At 44.1% G+C, this 20093-nt stretch overlaps 1 protein-coding gene across 9 annotated transcripts in view; it reads left to right on the top strand.

Moving 5' to 3' along the window:
• The window catches only part of LOC129831954 (rho GTPase-activating protein 32-like), a 49630-nt gene extending 36145 nt beyond the window's left edge, over positions 1 to 13485 (top strand). For 7 of the 9 annotated variants that reach the window (XM_055895611.1, XM_055895609.1, XM_055895613.1 and 4 more), the window contains 17 exons: positions 917 to 1003; positions 1394 to 1531; positions 1788 to 1880; positions 2056 to 2178; positions 2335 to 2412; positions 2604 to 2685; positions 2952 to 3113; positions 3244 to 3346; positions 3516 to 3660; positions 3985 to 4067; positions 4305 to 4412; positions 4744 to 4889; positions 4969 to 5176; positions 6941 to 7089; positions 7302 to 7376; positions 7530 to 8237; positions 10228 to 13485. In XM_055895611.1, the coding sequence (XP_055751586.1) occupies positions 917 to 1003; positions 1394 to 1531; positions 1788 to 1880; positions 2056 to 2178; positions 2335 to 2412; positions 2604 to 2685; positions 2952 to 3113; positions 3244 to 3346; positions 3516 to 3660; positions 3985 to 4067; positions 4305 to 4412; positions 4744 to 4889; positions 4969 to 5176; positions 6941 to 7089; positions 7302 to 7376; positions 7530 to 8237; positions 10228 to 12488 (4749 nt within the window). In that variant the 3' untranslated portion in view covers positions 12489 to 13485. The remainder of the gene's footprint in view (positions 1 to 916; positions 1004 to 1393; positions 1532 to 1787; positions 1881 to 2055; positions 2179 to 2334; positions 2413 to 2603; positions 2686 to 2951; positions 3114 to 3243; positions 3347 to 3515; positions 3661 to 3984; positions 4068 to 4304; positions 4413 to 4743; positions 4890 to 4968; positions 5177 to 6940; positions 7090 to 7301; positions 7377 to 7529; positions 8238 to 10227) is intronic. The other 2 variants (XM_055895608.1, XM_055895612.1) reach the window with 2 other exon arrangements.
• Positions 13486 to 20093: the final 6608 nt, after the last annotated feature.

The following is a 20093-nucleotide window of genomic DNA, read 5'->3' on the forward strand; positions in this document are numbered from 1 at the left end:
CTGTGACTGTTTTTCTATCCAGACATCCTCTTGACATATTGTTAGTAATCATTGATTCATGTTTGTTGTCTTATCATGCTTACAGTCCATCTTTCCATCCATATGACCATAGTTAATGTTATTGTTTAATTCACTCATTGACTCATGCTTATATTTGAAATCCTCTCTGTATGTGTAGGGAGGAGCTGTGGTTTACCATGTTATTGAACAGTGATGGGTAACTAGGTCATATTGTGTTGGGTATCTAGATTAGTTATAAATAACCAAAACCTCCCCTGCCTCGCAGCACTTTTGAAGTTTTGCCTGTATTTGATATCAATTTATTCCCCTAACTATTCCTGAGGCTTTGATCTCCTCTTGGTGTAGGATGTTATGGAGTTCTATGGGAGGGATGGAGGGAATTTGACAAGGATTTTTGGTACATTTCCATAGCCTCTCAAACGCTGAAGGGGTTTTCAATTGCTTATGTATTATTCATATACTGCTTATATTTTGGGTTGAAAACATATGTCAAGGGGTCAATGTTGAAAATGCACATTCACACTTTCTTAACCTCCCAAGAGTTCTTTCCTTATTGTGTGTGAAGTCAGCAACTCTCAAGACCAAAGGACCTCCAACAACCCATTTATTAAAGGGGCCTCTTCTTTTTTTTTTTTTAAGACTATGTATTATCTAGATGTTTCCCTTCATGAAAAACCATACCCATTTCTTACCATGATAGTATTACCCAGTTTGGTTTACTGTTCATTATTGATAGAGTTTGAAGAGTTGGCTAAGTGACCGAACATGAATTTGGTGTATGTTCTACTTTCACACTAGTTCAGAAACAGAAAGAGGTTGCTGTATTAAACTCCTACATTATTTAGAGTGTGGTGTCCCTCACTATTTTAATCTCTCTGTACCCATTCCCCTGCAGCTGTCCTTTGCAGAGGAGCAAACTGAGGGGCAGAAGGCTGGTCTGGACTCCAAGGAGCCACTCTTCCTGGTTCAGATCTGCTGCCAGGTATAATGGAGCTTGAGGGCTAGGCCCTAGTTTCTGACCCATAGAAAAATCTGGAACATTTAACTGAAGCATGATATTCATATCTAAGGGGGTAGGATAATCCAGTGCTTCTCACCCTTTCCTCAGGGACTCCCAGACATTTAACAAATGTTGTTGTAGCCCTGAACTAGCACAACTGATTCAAGTAGTCAAGGGCTTGACGTTTAGTTAACAAGTGGAATCAGGTGTGCTAGCTCTGGACTAGATCAAATACATGGAATGTCTGGGGTTCCAGGAGGAGAGGTTTGAGACAGGCTGATGCCTTTGTGTACAGTATCTTTATCCTAGATTCCTTCAATGTTTTTCTCAGTCTGGTCTCATTTCAGGCTCACTCTTGTCTCTGTGTCTCAGAGTCGGAGCTGGTTGGTGAAGCGCTCCTATGAAGACTTCCGTGTGCTAGACAAACACCTCCACCTTTGTATCTATGACCGACGCTTCTCCAAACTCAATGAGCTGCCTCGCTTTGACTCTCTGAAGGACACAGTAGAGGTAGGAGTCAGTCAACAGGACTAACTGGGAATATTTTACTATCTGCTATGATTGAGACCATATGTATCCCAAATGACACCCCATTCCCTAAGTAGTGCACTACTTTTGACCTGTGCAAAGGAAACTGGTCTAAGCTAGTGGACTACTTAGGGAATAGGGTGCCATTAGGGACACTTACACAGCAATAGTTACATTACATTTTCTACCCTGGCTTGCATTCAACCTAACTCATTGCTGCTGATTCTAATCTCCGTAGGAAATAACCAAGATGTTGGCAGCCTACCTGTCCCATCTCTCAGCCATCGCTGACAACAAGATCAACTGTGGTCCAGTGCTGACATGGATGGAGGTGAGCTACTCATGTTTATCTTACTCACTCCTCAGATCAACAGGATAACTTGTTTATTCAATTAGACTTCATGCACAATTAAATGTTTCATTCTAGTAATTGATCTCATATCTATGCTGAACTCCATAATGTTGAGTATTTTGTAGACTTCGTCAACCTGTGTTTTGTCTCTCAGATTGATAACAAGGGCAACCGCATGCTGGTAGCTGAGGAGTCCTCCATCAATGTTCCTGCCATCGCCGCGGCCCACGTTATCAAACGCTACATTGCCCAGGCCACAGACGAGCTGACCTTTGAGGTGACACCTCTGTGCATCTTGTCATTGGACAGGAAAGGGGAGGAGTTTAGGGAACAGTGGGGAGATATGGGGATACATTCTGCCGTGGTTGTTGATTTTAAACCCACTCAAACTGCTATACTCTCATTTGTCTTTTCTGTGTTGACCCTGTTCTAGGTAGGGGACATTGTGTCAGTCATTGACATGCCTCCTAAAGAGGACACTGGCTGGTGGAGAGGGAAACATGGTTTTCAGGTAAAACACCTCAAATAAGTCTGTGACTCAAACAGCTCTGTCTGTCCCTTCATACTAGTGACTCATTTTCTGCATCCCACACCCTACTGTACATGGAGGTTACTATCACTTACTCTTCCTTAGATCATATCTGGTGCATTATAGAGCGCAGGAGAGTGTTACTATTCCTCCTTCTGTTTCTCTCTGTGCAGGTTGGCTTCTTCCCCTGTGACTGTGTGGAGCTGATCAGTGACAGGGTTCCCCCCTGTGTGTCCAGCTCTGTGCCAAAACCAGGTACTGTGACCTGTTTTACAGCAACAATACTCTGTCCTCCCTCTTCCCTATGATTCATGTATAGCTGACTGGAGTTGACTCTTAAAGTATGTACTGAAAACATTAGGTGAGTCTGGCGTGTGTGTGTGTGTAACAGGGTTGTATTGGTTGACTCTTTGGGAATAAGTGTTTTTATTCTTACTTTCATGTGTTATCCACTGGGATTCAAATGCACATCTATTGAATGTTTTATTTACAACCCAAAAACAAAATGTATATTCATTCAGTGTGTCCATCAGTGTGTAAGAAGCATGGGAAGCTGGTGACATTCCTGAGGAGCTTCATGAAGTCCCGTCCACCCCCCCAGAAGCTGAGGCAGCGTGGGATCCTCAGGGAGAGGGTGTTTGGCTGTGACCTGGGGGAACACCTCCTCAACTCAGAACATGATGGTCAGTCTCCCAGCAGCCTTTTCTCTCTATAATTAGCACTGTATAGAGAAAGGTAGTCTTCTCGGTCTTTGTTGTTAAAATCTCTTGGATGTTACTTTGTTGACGGCCCTTTCTCCTCTCCTTTCTCCAGTCCCCCAGGTGATAAAATGCTGTACTGAGTTCATTGAGAGACATGGTGTCGTGGACGGGATGTACAGACTCTCTGGGATCTCCTCCAACATCCAGAAACTGAGGTAAGTCCCTGCTTCACTTCTTAACATCAAATAATGTATATCATCCTGGAAAACAATGAAGAAATTCAATCATCATGTCAGTACTGCTTATGGACTTATACAGTGTTGATTCTATGTGATGGTCTGATGTTGAGTGTTAACCAGTGTCTTCTCTCATCTGTTTCCCCAGACATGAGTTTGACTCGGAGGAGATCCCAGACCTCAGTAGAGATGTTTTCAAACGGGATATCCACTCCGTAGGGTCCCTCTGTAAACTGTACTTTAGAGAGCTGCCCAACCCTCTGCTCACCTACCAGCTCTATGAGAGATTCTCAGTAAGGAGTAGAACACTGAACAGACACTGAGGGGAAAGGTGGACGCTGATTGGGGAATAGATGAATAATATAGTCATCTTGGAATAAACCAAGGGAGATACTGTACTAACAAATAAGCTTGTCTTTCCCATTTCAAAATATGTGAAATAGAAAGGTCTTATCACTGAAATTAATGAACTTAATCAGAAATCTCCTCGTAGCACGGTGGGGTGTATTGAAGATACACGTAAAGGGGGGAACAACAGTAAAGGACAGAAAGCTCCTGCTGGCCTAGTTATCAGGCTCTCTCTCAGTGTGGACCTCTGGTGTTCCCTCCCTCCACAGGAGGCTGTGTCTGCAGCTACTGATGAGGAGAGGCTGGTGAAGATCCACAACGTCATCCAGCAGCTTCCTCCTCCTCACTACAGGTCAGTGGGAGATGAGTTCACAGCACACCCTAGTGGCTCCTGCAATGCGGCATCTTCTATATCCACTACAGTAGTGTATAAAGTCACCACTGAACTGTAGGTGCTAAGGCTCCATCTGTTGGCTAAAAGAGAGCATTGAAGTCACAGTCTTGGCTTTGTAGGCTGACAGTAAAGAAGGGTGGATTCCACATGTCTGTGTTCTACCTGATCTGTAATACTCCCTGGTCTGCGCTGCAGGACTCTGGAATTCCTCATGAGACATTTGTCCCAACTAGCCACCTTCAGCCCTATTACCAACATGCACACCAAGAACCTGGCCATCGTCTGGGCTCCAAACTTGCTCAGGTATATTGTAACATTCCAACCACCAACACTGTCATTAGTATTAACTGCGATTTATAAACTGGGTGGTTGGAGCCCTGAATGCTGATTGTCTGAAAGCCGTGGTATATATCAGACCATATACCACGGGTATGACAGATCATTTATTTTTACTGCTCTAATCACGTTGGTAACCAGTTTATTATAGCAATAAGACACCTCGGGGTTTGTGGTATATGACCAATATACCACTGCTAAGAACAGCCCTTAGCCGTGCCATATTGCTTAAATGTACACTGTTTTGTAACTGGCTATGACTGGCAATGCTGTTGATTAGGACATAACTGTGTTTCAGGTCCAAGCAGATTGAGTCGGCCTGTTTTAGTGGAACCGCAGCCTTTATGGAGGTGCGTATCCAGTCAGTGGTGGTGGAGTTCATACTGAACAACACAGAGGCACTCTTCAGCCGCAAGGTCAACACCCACAACCGGGAGAGTACAGGTACAGCATTACCCTGGCTTAGGCAGTCATTATGGGGACATTATGGGAACTTCAAAAACATTTCTCTCTCTGCCCCCAGGTACCCTATCCAGGCCCAAGTCTCTGCTGGTGTGCTCTCCCTCCACTAAGCTCCTTTCTCTGGAGGAGGCCCAGGCCCGTACCCAGGTCCAGTTGGGCTCCCCTGTTACTACCCCCGTTCTGTCCCACAGCGAGTACATCGAGGTGGGGGAGGGACCCGGGGCACTGATGGGCAAGTTCCACACAGTCATCGCGCTCCCCACTGAGAGGTAGGTTGTTGGTGCTTCTAGAAACTAGTAGCTTACAGTACATTGTAGTTTTATAAACCATATAAACTCAGCAAAAAAATAATAATCTGGTCAATCTGACAGGAGAAAATAGCCAATTCCGTTTAGAGACCATTCATCCGTTCCAAACATCACTACTGATTTGACATAACTATTGAACATTATATTAAAACAAAATGTGTGAAACTGTATGAAGGATGTATTTGTTTCATAGGCTATTGTAAACTCAGTAAATAATGAAACGTCCTCTCACTGTCAACTGCGTTTATTTTCAGCAAATTTTCAGTGTACATATTTGTATGAACATAGCAAGATTCAACAACTGAGACATAAACTGAACAAATTCCACAGGCATGTGACTAACAGAAATGGAATAATGTATCCCTAAACTAAGGGGGTGGGGTCAAAATCAAAAGTAACAGTCAGTATCTGGTGTGGCCACCAGCTGCATTAAATACTGCAGTGCATCTCCTCCTCATGGACTGCATCAGATTTGCCAGTTCTTGCTGTGAGATATTTACCCCACTCTTCCACCAAGGCACCTGCAAGTTCCCAGACATTTTCGGGGGAATGGCCCTAGCCCCCGCCCTCCGATCCAACAGGTCCCAGACATGCTCAATGGAATCGAGATCCGGTCTCTTCACTGGCCATGGCAGAACACTGTCATTCTTATCTTGCAGGAAATCACGCACCGAACGAGCAGTATGGCTGGTGGCATTGTCATGCTGGAGGGGCATGTCAGGATGAGCCTGCAGGAAGGGTACCACATGAGGGAGGAGGATGTCTTCCCTGTAACGCATAGCGCTGAGATTGCCTGCAATGACAAGAAGATCAGTCCGATGATGTTGTAACACACCGCCCCAGACCATGACGGACCCTCCACCTCCAAATTGATCCCGCTCCAGAGTACAGGCCTTGGTTCCTTCGATAAATGCGAATCCGACCATCACCCCTGGTGAGACAAAACCGCGACTCGTCAGTGAAGAGCATTTTTTGACAGTCCTGTCTGGTCCAGCGACGATGGGTTTGTACCCATAGGCGACGTTGTTGCCGGTGATGTCTGGTGAGGACCTGCCTTACAGCAGGCCTACCAGCCCTCAGTCTAGCCTCTCTCAGCCTATTGCGGACAGTCTGAGCACTGATGGAGGGATTGTGCGTTCCTGGTGTAACTTGAGCAGTTGTTGTTGCCATCCTGTCCCGCAGGTGTGATGTTCAGATGTACCGATCAGGTGTTGTTACACGTGGTCTGCCACTGCGAGGACGATCAGCTCCCCGTCCTGTCTCCGTGTAGCGCCGTCTTAGGCATCTCACAGTATGGACATTGCAATTTATTGCCCTGGCCACATCTGCAGTCCTCATGCTTCCTTGCAGCATGCCTAAGGCACGTTCACGCAGATGAGCAGGGACCCTGGGCATCTTTCTTTTGGTGTTTTTCAGAGTCAGTAGAAAGGCCTCTTTAGTGTCCTAAGTTTTCATAACTGTGACCTTAATTGCCTACCGTCTGTAAGCTGGTAGTGTCTTAACGACGGTTCCACAGGTGCATGCTCATTAATTGTTTTTGATTCATTGAACAAGCATGGGAAACAGTGTGTAAACCCTTTACAATGAAGATCTGTGAAGTTATTTTTACAAATTATCTTTGAAAGACAGGGTCCTGAGAAAGGGATGTTTCTTTTTTTGCTGAGTTTGTCTTTGACACCCTGTACGGTCCACTGTTTTCACTGAGGATGTTGTGTTGTGTTATAGTAAGAGCGCTCCTGGGAAGGTGAAAAAGTCCCCAGTGGGAAGCTGGCGTTCATTCTTCAACCTGGGCAAGTCGTCCTCCATGACCTCCAAACGCAAGTTGAAGCGTCACCCCAGCGAACCCAATGAGATCAAGAGCATCGCGCTGCCAGGTCAGGCCTTAACCAGCACTAACTACACTGTCACCATCCAGGACTGTACACAACCATAAGGACCGTCTTCACAGCCATGTTATAAAATACCTCCAGTCATGTCTCTGTGGTTAAATGAATGGCTGTTCATTCCACTTGGGCGATGTGATGAAGTCATGTTTTTTCAAAAAGAAGTCTATTTCAACTTCAGTTTGTACATCCATATTATTCAGGTGGTAGAGGTGATAGTGGGACACTGCGCTCCACCAAAAGTGAAGAATCTCTCACCTCTTTGCACAATTTGGAAAGTAAATATGCTCCGTCATACTTTCAATCCTGTCAGTACCTGTGTTTCATAATACAGTGGCACTAATTTAGATGGATCATTTGTTACCTTTATTTTTATGTCTAATGTTGAAGTCTGTCGCTGAATGGTAATGCATACTGTCTGTCTGCCATAGGGGAGCCCCAGATGTACCGCCTCCCTAGACCACACTCCACCAGCGATGCCCTCTCCACCGCATTCAGGGATGACCTGTGTGATGCTCGGGTCAAAGTTGACCACTACAATAACCAGGTCAAGGAGGTCCATAGTGGTGCTGATGGTCCAGTCTATGACCCAGCTGGCGTGTCCCCTCCACATCAGGAGGACGACCTTGACCTCTGTCTTCCAGCCCCTGGCATGGCCTTTCTGGACTTTGACCCCATGTCCTTCCAGTGCAGCCCAGTGAGCCCACCAACAGCTAAATCCGCTCCTCAATGCAAAGCAAGCGTCAACTGTAGGAAGCATGTCAGGGGTTTCAGTGAATCAAAGCCCATCTCTTCATCCCTCAATAAAGTCCTCAGTAACTCCCAGTCCCCTGACATCAGCCCAGTCCATAGGAAAAGAGGGGAGAAAAGGGTCGTCTCCCCCAAACTCCGACGGAAGTCCTCTTTGTCTCCCCCTGTGGTCGAAACAGATGTGCACACTGTGTGTGTGTCCGCCCCACGCTGTCTCTCAGATACCCAGGGGGGTGAATCCTCCTCCCCTCCACCTCTGGATCTGTGTGAGTCCCAACTAGTGAGGGAGGAGAGGATTGAGGCTAGGGCACCCTGCCGGCTCCCCAGCCCACCAAGCTTCACCTCAACGGTCACAGACAGCCTGGCTTCACAAAACCCTCCAGATGCAGGTCAGTGGCACATTTAACTTCTCTGGGATATGTGGGATGCTAACGTCCACTTGGCCAAAAGCCAGTAAAAATGCAGCGCCAAATTCAAATAAATTACTATAAAAATCTAACTTTTATTAAATCACACATGAAAGACACCAAATTAAAGCTACACTTGTTGTGAATCCATCCAACATGTCTGATTTCAAAAAGGATTTACGGCAAAAGCACACCTTGCGATTATGTTAGGTCAGTACATAGCCACAGAAACACAGCCATTTTTCCAGCCAAAGAGATGGGTAACAAAAGCAGAAATAGAGATAAAAATAATCACTAACCTTTTGATGATCTTCATCAGATGACACTCATAGGACTTCATGTTACACAATACATGTATGTTTTGTTCGGTTAAGTTCATATTTATATCCAAAAATTTGAGTTTAGGCGGGACGCTACTGTCTCACTTGGCCAAAAGCCAGAGAAAATGCAGAGCGCCAAATTCAAATAAATTACTATAAAAATCTAACTTTCATTAAATCACACATGAAAGATACCAAATTAAAGCTACACTGGTTGTGAATCCAGCCAACATGTCAGAATTCAAATAGGCTTTTCGGCGAAAGCAAACGATGCTATTATCTGAGGATAGCACCATAGTAAACAGAGAGAGAAGCATATTTCAACCCTGCAGGCGCGACACAAAACGCAGAAATAAAAATATAATTCATGCCTTACCTTTGACGAGCTTCTGTTGTTGGCACTCCAATATGTCCCATAAACATCACAAATGGTCATTTTGTTTGATTAATTCCGTTGATATATATATCCAAAATGTCCATATTTGGCGCGTTTGATCCAGAAAAACACTGGTTCCAACTTGTGAAATGTGACTACAAAATATCTCAAAAGTTACCTGTAAACTTTGCCAAAACATTTCAAACTACTTTTGTAATACAACTTTAGGTATTTTTTTACGTAAATAATCAATACAATTTAAGACGGGATGATCTGTGTTCAATACAGGATTAAAACACACTGTAGCTAGCTTTCTGGTCACGCGCCTCTAACAAACAGTACACAACAAGTGACCCTCGTTGAAGATGGCCGTACTTCTTCATTACACAAAGGAAAAACCCTCAACCAATTTCTAAAGACTGTTGACATCCAGTGGAAGCGGTAGGAACTGCAAGAAGGTCAATTAGAAATCTGTATTCCCAATGAAAATCCATTGAAAAGAGTGACCTCAAGAAATTTAAAAAAATAAATAAAATCTGAATGGTTTGTCCTCAGGGTTTCGCCTGCTAAATAAGTTCTGTTATACTCAGACATGATTCAAACAGTTTTAGAAACTTCAGAGTAAATCTACTAATAATATGCATATCTTATCTTCTGGGGATGAGTAGCTGGCAGTTGAATTTGGGTATGCTTTTCATCCAAATGTGAAAATGCTGCCCCATATCCTAGAGAAGTTAAAAATAAATTAAATTTTACTTCATTTTTAAATTTTATTTATTTAACTAGGCAAGTCGGTTAAGAACAAATTCTTATTTACAATGACTGCCTACCAAAAGGAGGCCTGCGGGACGGGGGCTGGGATATAACAAAAGACAATTCATCATGACAAGAGACAACACTACATAAAGAGACCTAAGACGACAACATAGCAAGGCACCAACATATGACAGCACAACATGGTAGCAGCACAAAACATGTTACAAACATTATTGGGCACAGACAACCGCACAAAGGGTAAGAAGGTAGAGACAACCATACAAAGCAGCCACAACTGTCAGTAAGAGTGTCCATGATTGAGTCTTTGTAAAGCCTTTTTCAATCGACAGTATCATTAATGTGCAACAATGTTTAACATGCATATGTACAGTTATTAATGTGTTTCCTTATTCACTTAAGTTCTTATGGTATTATTCTATGTGTTGTCCCCTCATGTCTGATCACAGCGTTGTTTGTCCTGTCATACTGTAGCAGCATTGTTTGTCTTATGCCTCCCCAGGAACAGATGGGCTTGTAAATTCAGTGTCTGTCCTCCCTCCTCACCCTCCGTTGACGAGTGCTGCCCGCAGGCTGGCCCTGGCCCTGGCTGAGTCTGCCCAGAAGGCCACACTGACCTCCCAGAGGAGGAGCACCCAGCCCCCCTACCCTCTCCAGAGACAGGACACCCCCCACCCCCTGGACAGACCCCCACCACCCTCTGTTCTCCACCTCCAACCCTGCTCTCAGGATTACGGTGACCTCAAGGTCTCTTCCCCAGCCACCCTCTTACCCATGGCTGGCACACCAGTTGAGAGTCCTTGTGACCGTTTCCCTGGCCATGAGAGAAAACAGGCCCCTGAAGGACAAGTGGCCATGAGTAACTTCCCTCCCTCTGTCAGTCCCTTAGAGGCTGGAGCTCTACTGCAGGGCAGCACAGAGGTGAGGGACCAGAGGGAAGCGAGAGACCGGCCCCTGGGAGCTGTAAGGCCTGTACATCTTCAGACTGTGTCCTCCTCGTATCTCAGTGGTGGGGCCTCCCCTCCCATTCAATCAGTCTGCTCCGTTCAGAGCCAGTTAGCTGCTGCCGTCCTTGCTAACACTGACTCAGTCAATGCCTATAACTATCAGTCTGTTCTTGCTGAGGCGTCCATGCCAGGGTCTGTGGAGGAGATCCCTCCACGTCGTCTTCTGCCGTCCTTAGTCAATCAGTACAGCTCTGATGGAGAGAGAGCTATGAGGGAGGCTGAAGACGTGTACAGACATCATCGGGTCAATCCAGCAGGACAGGTATCTGGACCTTGTCGGCCTGACTATTTCCCTCCCCACCAGGCAGGGCCCAAGAGCATGTACAAACCCACGTCTGACAGCTGCTACAGTACTTTAGGCCTCCAGAACTACCCCTCTTTCTCCCCCCAGTACAGTGGTCAACCCCAACCCAGGGAGGAGCACAGCTCCAGTGGCCACCACAGATCCAGGGGACAATGGCAGAGGACTGAGGATAGAGCCCTGGGCTACCCTGGCATCCGCAGGGCACGCTCCTTCCATGCCCAGCAACCTATTCGTGTTCAACTGGCAGACACCCTGTTCTACGTCCAACGTCCAGCTGTCCAGGAAAAGGAGTACAAAAGGCTACTCCAGTCAGATGTCCAACCTCTGCAGCCGTACTTTGAGAATGGCTGTGTTCAATACCGCTACAGCCCCTATTCAGACACAGCACCTCTAGAGGAGTCTTACTACTATGTGGACCCTTACAGGACGAGTCACATCCGACACAGTCAGTCATACACCATGCGCTCTACAAAGGATTGTGGACATCCTGGTTACCACTACCATCCCTCACACAACATCCCACCCGCAAAAAGAGAACTCTTCTTACAGAGCAGGGATCCAGAGCGAGTCATTTACAAGTCCTGGGACCACCCAGACGGTTGTGACAGACCCGTCTATCAGCCAATCAGGCAAGAGAATAGAGCCAGGCAGAGGCCCCAGGGCCCTATCATGTCTCCTTATGAGAACCTGAATCCTCCCCTCCCACAGAGTGACATCAGGGGCAGAGATATCAGTCACACCAGAAGCAGGTCAGACCCAGGTAATGCCTGGCTGCTGGCCATCGACAGAGTGGACAGCCAACGTGAAGTACCTGCCATGTCTCCAATCTCCCATGGTCAGCAGCTTTCAGACCCTAGTGATTGCATCAGGCACCAGAGGGTTCATTGGCCAGGCGAGGAGCCAGTCCCTCCCAGGAGAGAGAGCGTCTCCAGGAGAACCCAGCCCAAGCAGGGCACCCCCCAACGATATCAGCCACAGCATTGCAACGTCCCCATGCTCCTAGATGTTAAGAACGTGGAGCAGGGTAAGTGTGGTCATAGTAGAGGCTGTGACCAGGACAAGGTAATTATGGGCAACGCTGCTAACAGCTACTCTGCCCGATTAAAACCAAGCATCCCCAGGAGACCACGATCACAGAGCATCAAAGAGCCTCGTTACTACCACTATGTCAAATCACCTGTGGAACCAAATCACCCTGGGTCCTTCTCCACTCAGCCCCACAGGAGAACTCAGAGCACCAAGGCCATGCCCTCTCACTATGATAACCTGGAGGGGTACTGCCCAGCTCCCAAGCCCAAACCCTCAGGATCTGGTAAGGCCATGCCAGGTCCGTTCCCTGGCCATGGCTGCATGCCCCCACACAGCCACAGACTGCTGTCACATGGCCTAGGGGTCCACGGGGCCTTCCTGCAGACAGGCCTCAGGCCGGAAGCTGGAGTCTATGCTGAGTGATTCAGTCCTCTAATCACACCAGCAGCTAAAAAAGGCCAGCTTTGCATACATCTCCAACTCAACAGATTAATGTTGATGTTTATAAAAATGTTACAAATTCATAGACATATCCCTTCAAACTGTTTTTAAGAAAATGTTGAATTGACACGAATGGGTGGGTCATACTGTTGGCAACATGTAGATAGCAAAGAAAGAGGGAAACTATTTTCTCATAAACTAAGAGGTGAGATTTTGAAAGCTTGTTTTAGGAAATTGTTTATGAAGGTGTTGTATAATTTTCATTTATTGTCCGTGAGATAATATTGACCAACAAACAGAAAATGCCATTTGAAATGTCTGCCAAATATTGTTAATCTTATGAGCAATACTATTCTAAGATATATGTCTTACTGGGCCTACTGCCAGCGTGATATTGTTTGCCTAGATCATTTATGCCCTAGCTGAAGAAACATGCACTTTTTAAGAATTATAGCATCTGAGAACCTTTTCATGTTTCGCAATTCCACTGATTCTTCACTGAAGGTGTTTGGTAACATTGGCACTTGTGGTGTTATTTAGTTCATACAATAATAGAAGACACTGAGGACATTTCTTCACCTGCACGTCTCCCACCTTCACATAACAAGACACTCAGACATGGAAAGATTAAGGAGAATGGAGGATTGTGACCACAGTTGGGGTCCAGCTAATGTCATGTTACCAGGATAAATAACTTCCAAACATGTACGTGTGCTGCAAATGTGAAAGAAGTGTTCAGAATGTCAATGCACTCCTCACAATCACAGGAAGCTATGATGTATGTCGAGATTCCTTTCTCTCTTTGTAGGCATATTTTAATGGTATGTCATGTTTTAACTGTTGCTTTACTCTATTATAGTTTTTTATTCATTAAAGATGTTATTTAAAACCAACCCTCTGTAAATGAGATATTGCTAAGACATTTTAATGTTCTTTTTTTCATGAGAATCTAAAATAAAAAAATAAATTGTAAAACATACTATGACATTGTGGATGGGTTTATTTGATATTTTGTTAATGGGAATGCACATCGGATTATGAAATTGGTTGGAGCAACAATGCATACTTACTGGGCCTTGCATTTGTTACCATGCAGATTCAGAAGTTTAAGCGCTAGACTGCAGAGGGCACTGCAGTATTGCAGAAAAAGTGGTTCCCTAATAATATCTCTGAATCTTTAGTGAAGATGGAACTCAATTTTTCTTTATGAATCCATTTTTGTCCTAAAGTCTGTCTCAATCCTTAGATGTGCAGTGTATTACTACACACACAACAGTGACTGTAGTTGTTTCCCAATAGTGTCTCATTAGCATAGACAAATCTGACAACCCTGAAAATCTAGTATTTTTGTTAATGCATCCTCTCCCCTTGATCTGTCACCCATATCCACGGAAACTGCCAGTGCAAATTTAGGAACAAATCATCCAGGATAATTTATCTGTAGTCTGCCGAGCAAATCGGGAATATTCCCAGAACATTAGCAAACATTCCAATTAAGTTCTAGTTAGGGTTTGAACCAGTATCTGGGCAGAGGAGACGATGACTGACGAGATCTCTGCCCAGAAAGCTACCATTTCAAGCTACCATTCACCAGCTCTGCAAGTGTTATGTCAAAATAAGTTTGGTACTCACCAAAGATGCCTGGCCTGCCCATCAACTATCATCATTTACTGCCGTTACGCCCGGTTTGTACTTAAAAAAAAAGGTAGAAATAAAAATTCACAGGATGATAACGTCCCACAAACATTCAAAGAATGTTTTTGACCATCAAATCATTTTTTACAAGAATTTCTAACATTCAAATGTTGTTCACAACATCTGTAAAATCTACCACAGAACATTCCCCCAAGGTTCTCATTTGGTTGCCAGGAAATGTAATAAAACAATGTTCTGATAATGTTCTTATAACATAATGCCACAGCAAAATGTGGGAGCAATAGAAGTGGGTCTGAGGAAACATTACAGGAACGTTCATGTTATTCAAAACACCCATAACAATAATATTCCTACAATGGTCTCGTAAAAAGAGTGTGACATTGACATGATGGTTCTAATAATGTTGCCTGAACATACTTCAATAAAATGTTGGAGCAATAGAAGTTGTTAAAAAAAAAAAAAATCCTGGAAAATTGTGGTTGATCGAACTATTACTATTAACACCTACAGTGCATTGGGAAAGTATTCAGACCCCTTGACTTTTTCCACGTTTTGTTACGTTACAGCCTTATTCTGTAATGGATTAAATAAAAAAAAAACCCATAATGACAAAGTGAAAACAGGTTTTTATTACATTTAAATGTATTAAATAAACAAAAAATGTTAAAATTACAATTACATAAGTATTCAGACCTTTTACTCAGTACTTTGTTGAAACACTTTTGGCAGCAATTACAGCCTCGAGTCTTGGGTATGACTCTACCAGCTGGGCACACCTGTATTTTGGGAGTTTCTCCTATTCTCTGCAGATCCTCTCAAGGTCTGTCAGGTTGGATGGGGAGCGTCTCTCCAGGGATGTTCGATCGGGTTCAAGTCCGGGCTTTGGCTAGGAAACTCAAGGACATTAAGAGATTTGTCCCGAAGCCACTCCTGCATTGTCTTGGCTGTGTGCTTAGGGTCATTGTCCTGTTGGAAGGTGAACCTTTGCCCCAGTCTGAAGTCCTGAGCGCTCTGGAGCAGGTTTTCATCAAGGATCCCTCTGTACTTTTCTCTGTTCATCTTTGCTTCGATCCTGACTAGTCTCCCAGTCCCTGCCACTAAAAAACATCCCCACAGCATAATGCTGTCGCCACCATGCTTCACCGTAGGGATGGTGCCAGGTTTCCTCCAGACGTGATGCTTGGCATTCAGGCCAAAGAGTTCAATCTTGGTTTCATCAGACCAGAGAATCTTTTTTCTGATGGTCTGAAAGTCTTTAGGTGCCTTTTGGCAAGCTCCAAGTGGGCTGTCGTGCCTTTTTACTGAGGAGTGGCTTCCGTCTGGTCACTCTACCATAAAGGCCTGAGATCGTTGTTTTTGCTCTGACATGCACTGTCAACTGTGGGACCTTATATAGACTGTTGTGTGCCTTTCCAAATCATTTCCAATCAATTGAATTTACCACAGGTGGACTCCAATCAAGTTGAAGAAACATCTCAAAGATGATCAATGGAAACAGGATGCACCTGAGCTCAATTTTGAGTCTCATAGCAAAGGGTCTGAACACTTAAGGAAATAAGGTATTTATAAAAAAAACTGTTTTTGCTTTATCATTATGGGGTATTTTTTATTTATTTAACCAATTTTAGACAACTGGACAGTTTTTATGTTATGAGAACATTTTCCGCAACCTAACCAATATTATGGGAACTTTCACAGAACCAATTTTGGTTTGCTAGATGTTTTGTTGTAAATGAAGAGAAAACAAGCCTCCATCAAATCACAGCTGACAGAGGTTTCCTTGCACTGTGGCAGAAGCAATTACTGAGACCTGAGGAGGTCGAGACATCCCTCCTGTCAGCTCAGCGTTGCTCCGGGTGCAGCCATCCCACAGAGCCATTGTATATTCATTGCTGCATTGACATTCAATGTGCACCAATACCGCATCCTCTCATAACCAACAAGTTGCAATTTTTATGCATGTGAACATTGGAGGGGAAATGTCTTATTGGAGAAGACTTTGGTATAGTGAGCTTTTAGCAAAGCATTTTGCGCTGCATCCAGAGCCAGAGCGATCCGTTTGTTTCTTGGATGTGCTGTTTCACAGGAAGGTGTGCATGTATTATTCAGATTTACTGTGGTGGGTCTGGTCCCCAGCTAGATGGCCATCTGCTCGGTGGACATTGTGATGTTTTTGGAACATGCTGCCTTTCAGCTTCAGGTTTACGCCTCATAGTTCAGTGGGGACAAATTAAATGAAGGGGTTATGGATTCCTGTGATAATGTCCAATGCCATTTTCTCAAAGTTGGCCGCCCTCTCCCCCTAACCAAAGTAGTTTAAGTTAAGGAGAAGAGAGGGTTAAGTTGAGTTCAACTGTGAAGGGAAAGTCTGAATCCTCTTCACCTGGTTGCTTGGATAATTATCCCTGAACAGCTGTGCTTGTCCAGATGCAGAGACAGCTAAAATGTGCTGTGTGGGGGGAGTTTGGTGCCAAGCTGTGCCTGTTTGGTGGAGACAGCAGGTGCCTGGCGGTAGGACGCCTCTCAGGGGGGAGTGGTCTGTAATCTGCCCTATGGGTGTGATTGTTGTCTGAGAAAGTGCGTGTGTGGCTCAGCACTATAGACCCCTGTACAGAGACACTGTCCTTGGGGATAATACCAGGGGGAAAGCAGCTTTATGGGGTGTCATGCAGACGCTAAGGAAAAAGGCCATGGTGATATGCGCTTTTGAGTCTGATTAACATGTGGCATATTCTGCTTTTCAGCAGCTCACGGTTGACCCTATTGGAATCATTTCAATTGCTTGTTCTGTCAAAAGGGGTAGGTGCCATTACCAAGGCAAATAGAAAGCTTAAAAAAGTATTTGCATCCCTCATAATCACCTCAGCAATAGGGTGCTAAATGAATTAGCAACAACCCCAATCAACAGAACCTTGTTAGTGTTTGAGGTTTCTAATGCTGTAACCTTGGATTCGGATGGAAGAAAGGAGGCAATCAGTGGCGTTCACCTTCTTGCTGATGGATTGGAGGAATAGGGGTTGATGGGATAGAGGAGGGCAGAGAAACAATATGGGCTGATTAAGTGCCTGATTAGACCTCACAATTACATTAGGCAACAGCTCTTCACTGAGCATCAATCCTAACACGGCCACTCTTCTATTCTGATGTTCTCATGTGGATTCTGTATTCTATTCTAGTGGAGTTGATTGTGGTTGAGAAGAAGGCGTAGTTGGACTGTGTTCTGATGCCAAATGCCAGGTGTCACTGTCCCAGACTGATGATGAAGCGCTTGACCTTTCCCTGTAGGTGACCGATCCTAAATGATAATGCCCTACCTGTCACCCTAGCGAAGTAGGCAATTATTCAGGAAAATACTATTGGTACAAAGGGTAATTGTTAGACTTTTAAAAGGAATTAGTTGTGTATCACTAATTATCTGCTGTACTTGCCACTAGTCAGTACCTAACCTTGTCCCTAGGCTCAAGTGCTAGAGAGCCAGCTGGGGACGAGATTAGTCAGTTTCTTATAATACAGCTGTTAAATCAAATCAAATCAAATGTTTTTATATAGCCATTCTTATATCAACTGATGTCTCAAAGTACTGTACAGAAACCCAGCCTAAAACCCCAAACAGCAAGCAATGCAGGTGTAGAAGCACTGTTATTGGGTGATTGTCTTTATAAGGTGTAAGGAGAGGGTTAAAGGGTTTATCGTCTTTATAAGGTGTAAGGAGAGGGTTAAAGCGTTTATCGTCTTTATAAGGTGTAAGGAGAGGGTTAAAGGGCTTATCGTCTTTATAAGGTGTAAGGAGAGGGTTAAAGGGTTTATCGTCTTTATAAAGTGTAAGGAGAGGGTTAAAGGTTTATTCCATAAATGGCTGTTTGTTTTCTGCCTCGGATCACTTAAAACCTGTTGAGGACAGAGGGCGCTGTTTTCACTTTGGGGGAAAATCGTGCCCAATTTAAACGGCCTCACACTCAATTCTTGCTCGTACAATATGCATATTATTATTACTATTGGATAGAAAACTCTCTCTAGTTTCTAAAACCGTTTGAATTATATCTGTGAGTAAAACAGAACTCAAGTTGGAGCAAACTTCCTGACAGGAAGTGGAAAATCTGAAATTGATGCTCTGTTCTAGGGCCTGCCTATAAATGGGCTTCATATATATCAGTATACATGCACTTCATACGTCTTCCACTAGATGTCGACAGGCAGTGAGAGAAGAAATGGAGTGTATAACTTGATCTGGGGTCGAATAAAAGCTCTCGGCATGACGTGTCACCAGTTTCCTGTTTTCTGGAGAGCGCGTGAAGGGACCTGGTTTTGCCTTCTGAAATGCTGCCGTTATAGACGACTAATATCTCCGGCTTTGATTTTATTTGATACATGTGACAACATCATCGTAAAGTATGTTTTTTCAATATACACTGCTCAAAAAAATAAAGGGAACACTTAAACAACACAATGTAACTCCAAGTCAATCACACTTCTGTGAAATCAAACTGTCCACTTAGGAAGCAACACTGATTGACAATAAATTTCACATGCTGTTGTGCAAATGGAATAGACAAAAGGTGTAAATTATAGGCAATTAGCAAGACAGCCCCAAAGACACCCCTGCTGGAGGTCATTTTGCAGGGCGCTGGCAGTGCACCTCCTTGCACAAAGGCGGAGGTAGCGGTCCTGCTGCTGGGTTGATGCCCTCCTACGGCCTCCTCCACGTCTCCTGATGTACTGGCCTGTCTCCTGGTAGCGCCTCCATGCTCTGGACACTACGCTGACAGACACAGCAAACCTTTTTGCCACAGCTCGCATTGATGTGCCATCATGGATGAACTGCACTATCTGAGCCACTTGTGTGGGTTGTAGACTCCGTATCATGCTACCACTAGAGTGAGAGCACCGCCAGCATTCAAAAGTGACCAAAACATTAGCCAGGAAGCATAGGAACTGAGAAGTGGTCTGTGGTCACCACCTGCAGAATCACTCGATTTTTGGGGGTGTCTTGCTAATTGCCTATCATTTCCACCTTTTGTCTATTCCATTTGCACAACAGCATGTGAAATTTATTGTCAATCAGTGTTGCTTCCTAAGTGGACAGTTTGATTTCACAGAAGTGTGATTAACTTGGAGTTACATTGTGTTGTTTAAGTGTTCCCTTTATTTTTTTGAGCAGTGTAGTTTTATTAGATTATTGAAATTTATTCGGGACGTTAGGCGTGTTGCGTTGTGTGCCTTTGTTCAGGAAGGAGAGCTTCGCACTACTTTGCTAGCTTTCCGTGCTAATTGACTGGAGAAGAGGACATTCTAAATCCAAACAACGATTGTTCTGGATAAAGGACCCCTTGTACAACATTCTGATGAAAGATCATCAAAAGTAGGACCCATTTTATGATGCTATTTAATATATCTGTCGAACATGTGAAATAGTCGTTTGCGCCCAGATTTTGGGTACTCTCTCGCTATAACTAAGCTGTATGTCGTAATGAAGTTATTTTTAGAATTCTAACACGGCGATTGCATTAAGAACTAGTGTATCTATCATTTCCTATACAACATGTATTTTCTAGTAACGTTTATGAATAGTTATTTGGTCAGAATAGTTGAGTGTCGTAAAAATATCCGCACATTCTGGGAAAAAGATGCTACTTTAGCAAAATGTATAACCACTGATTTCAGCTCTAAATATGCACATTTTCGAACAAAAATGTATGTGTATGTATATAAGTGTATGTATAACCTGATGTTATAGGACTGTCATCTGATGAAGGTTTATGAAGGTTAGTGAAAATTAATATCTTTTGCTGGTTTATTCCCTATCGCTAACGTGCCTATTGCTATCGCTAACGTGCCTTGATGAATGAATGCGGTAGTGTGGTAGGCTATTGTAGTAAGCTAATATAATGCTATATTGTATTTTCGCTGTAAAACACTTAAAAAATCGGAAAT

Source organism: Salvelinus fontinalis, chromosome 33, assembly GCF_029448725.1.
Source record: "Salvelinus fontinalis isolate EN_2023a chromosome 33, ASM2944872v1, whole genome shotgun sequence".
Taxonomy (NCBI): domain Eukaryota; kingdom Metazoa; phylum Chordata; class Actinopteri; order Salmoniformes; family Salmonidae; genus Salvelinus; species Salvelinus fontinalis.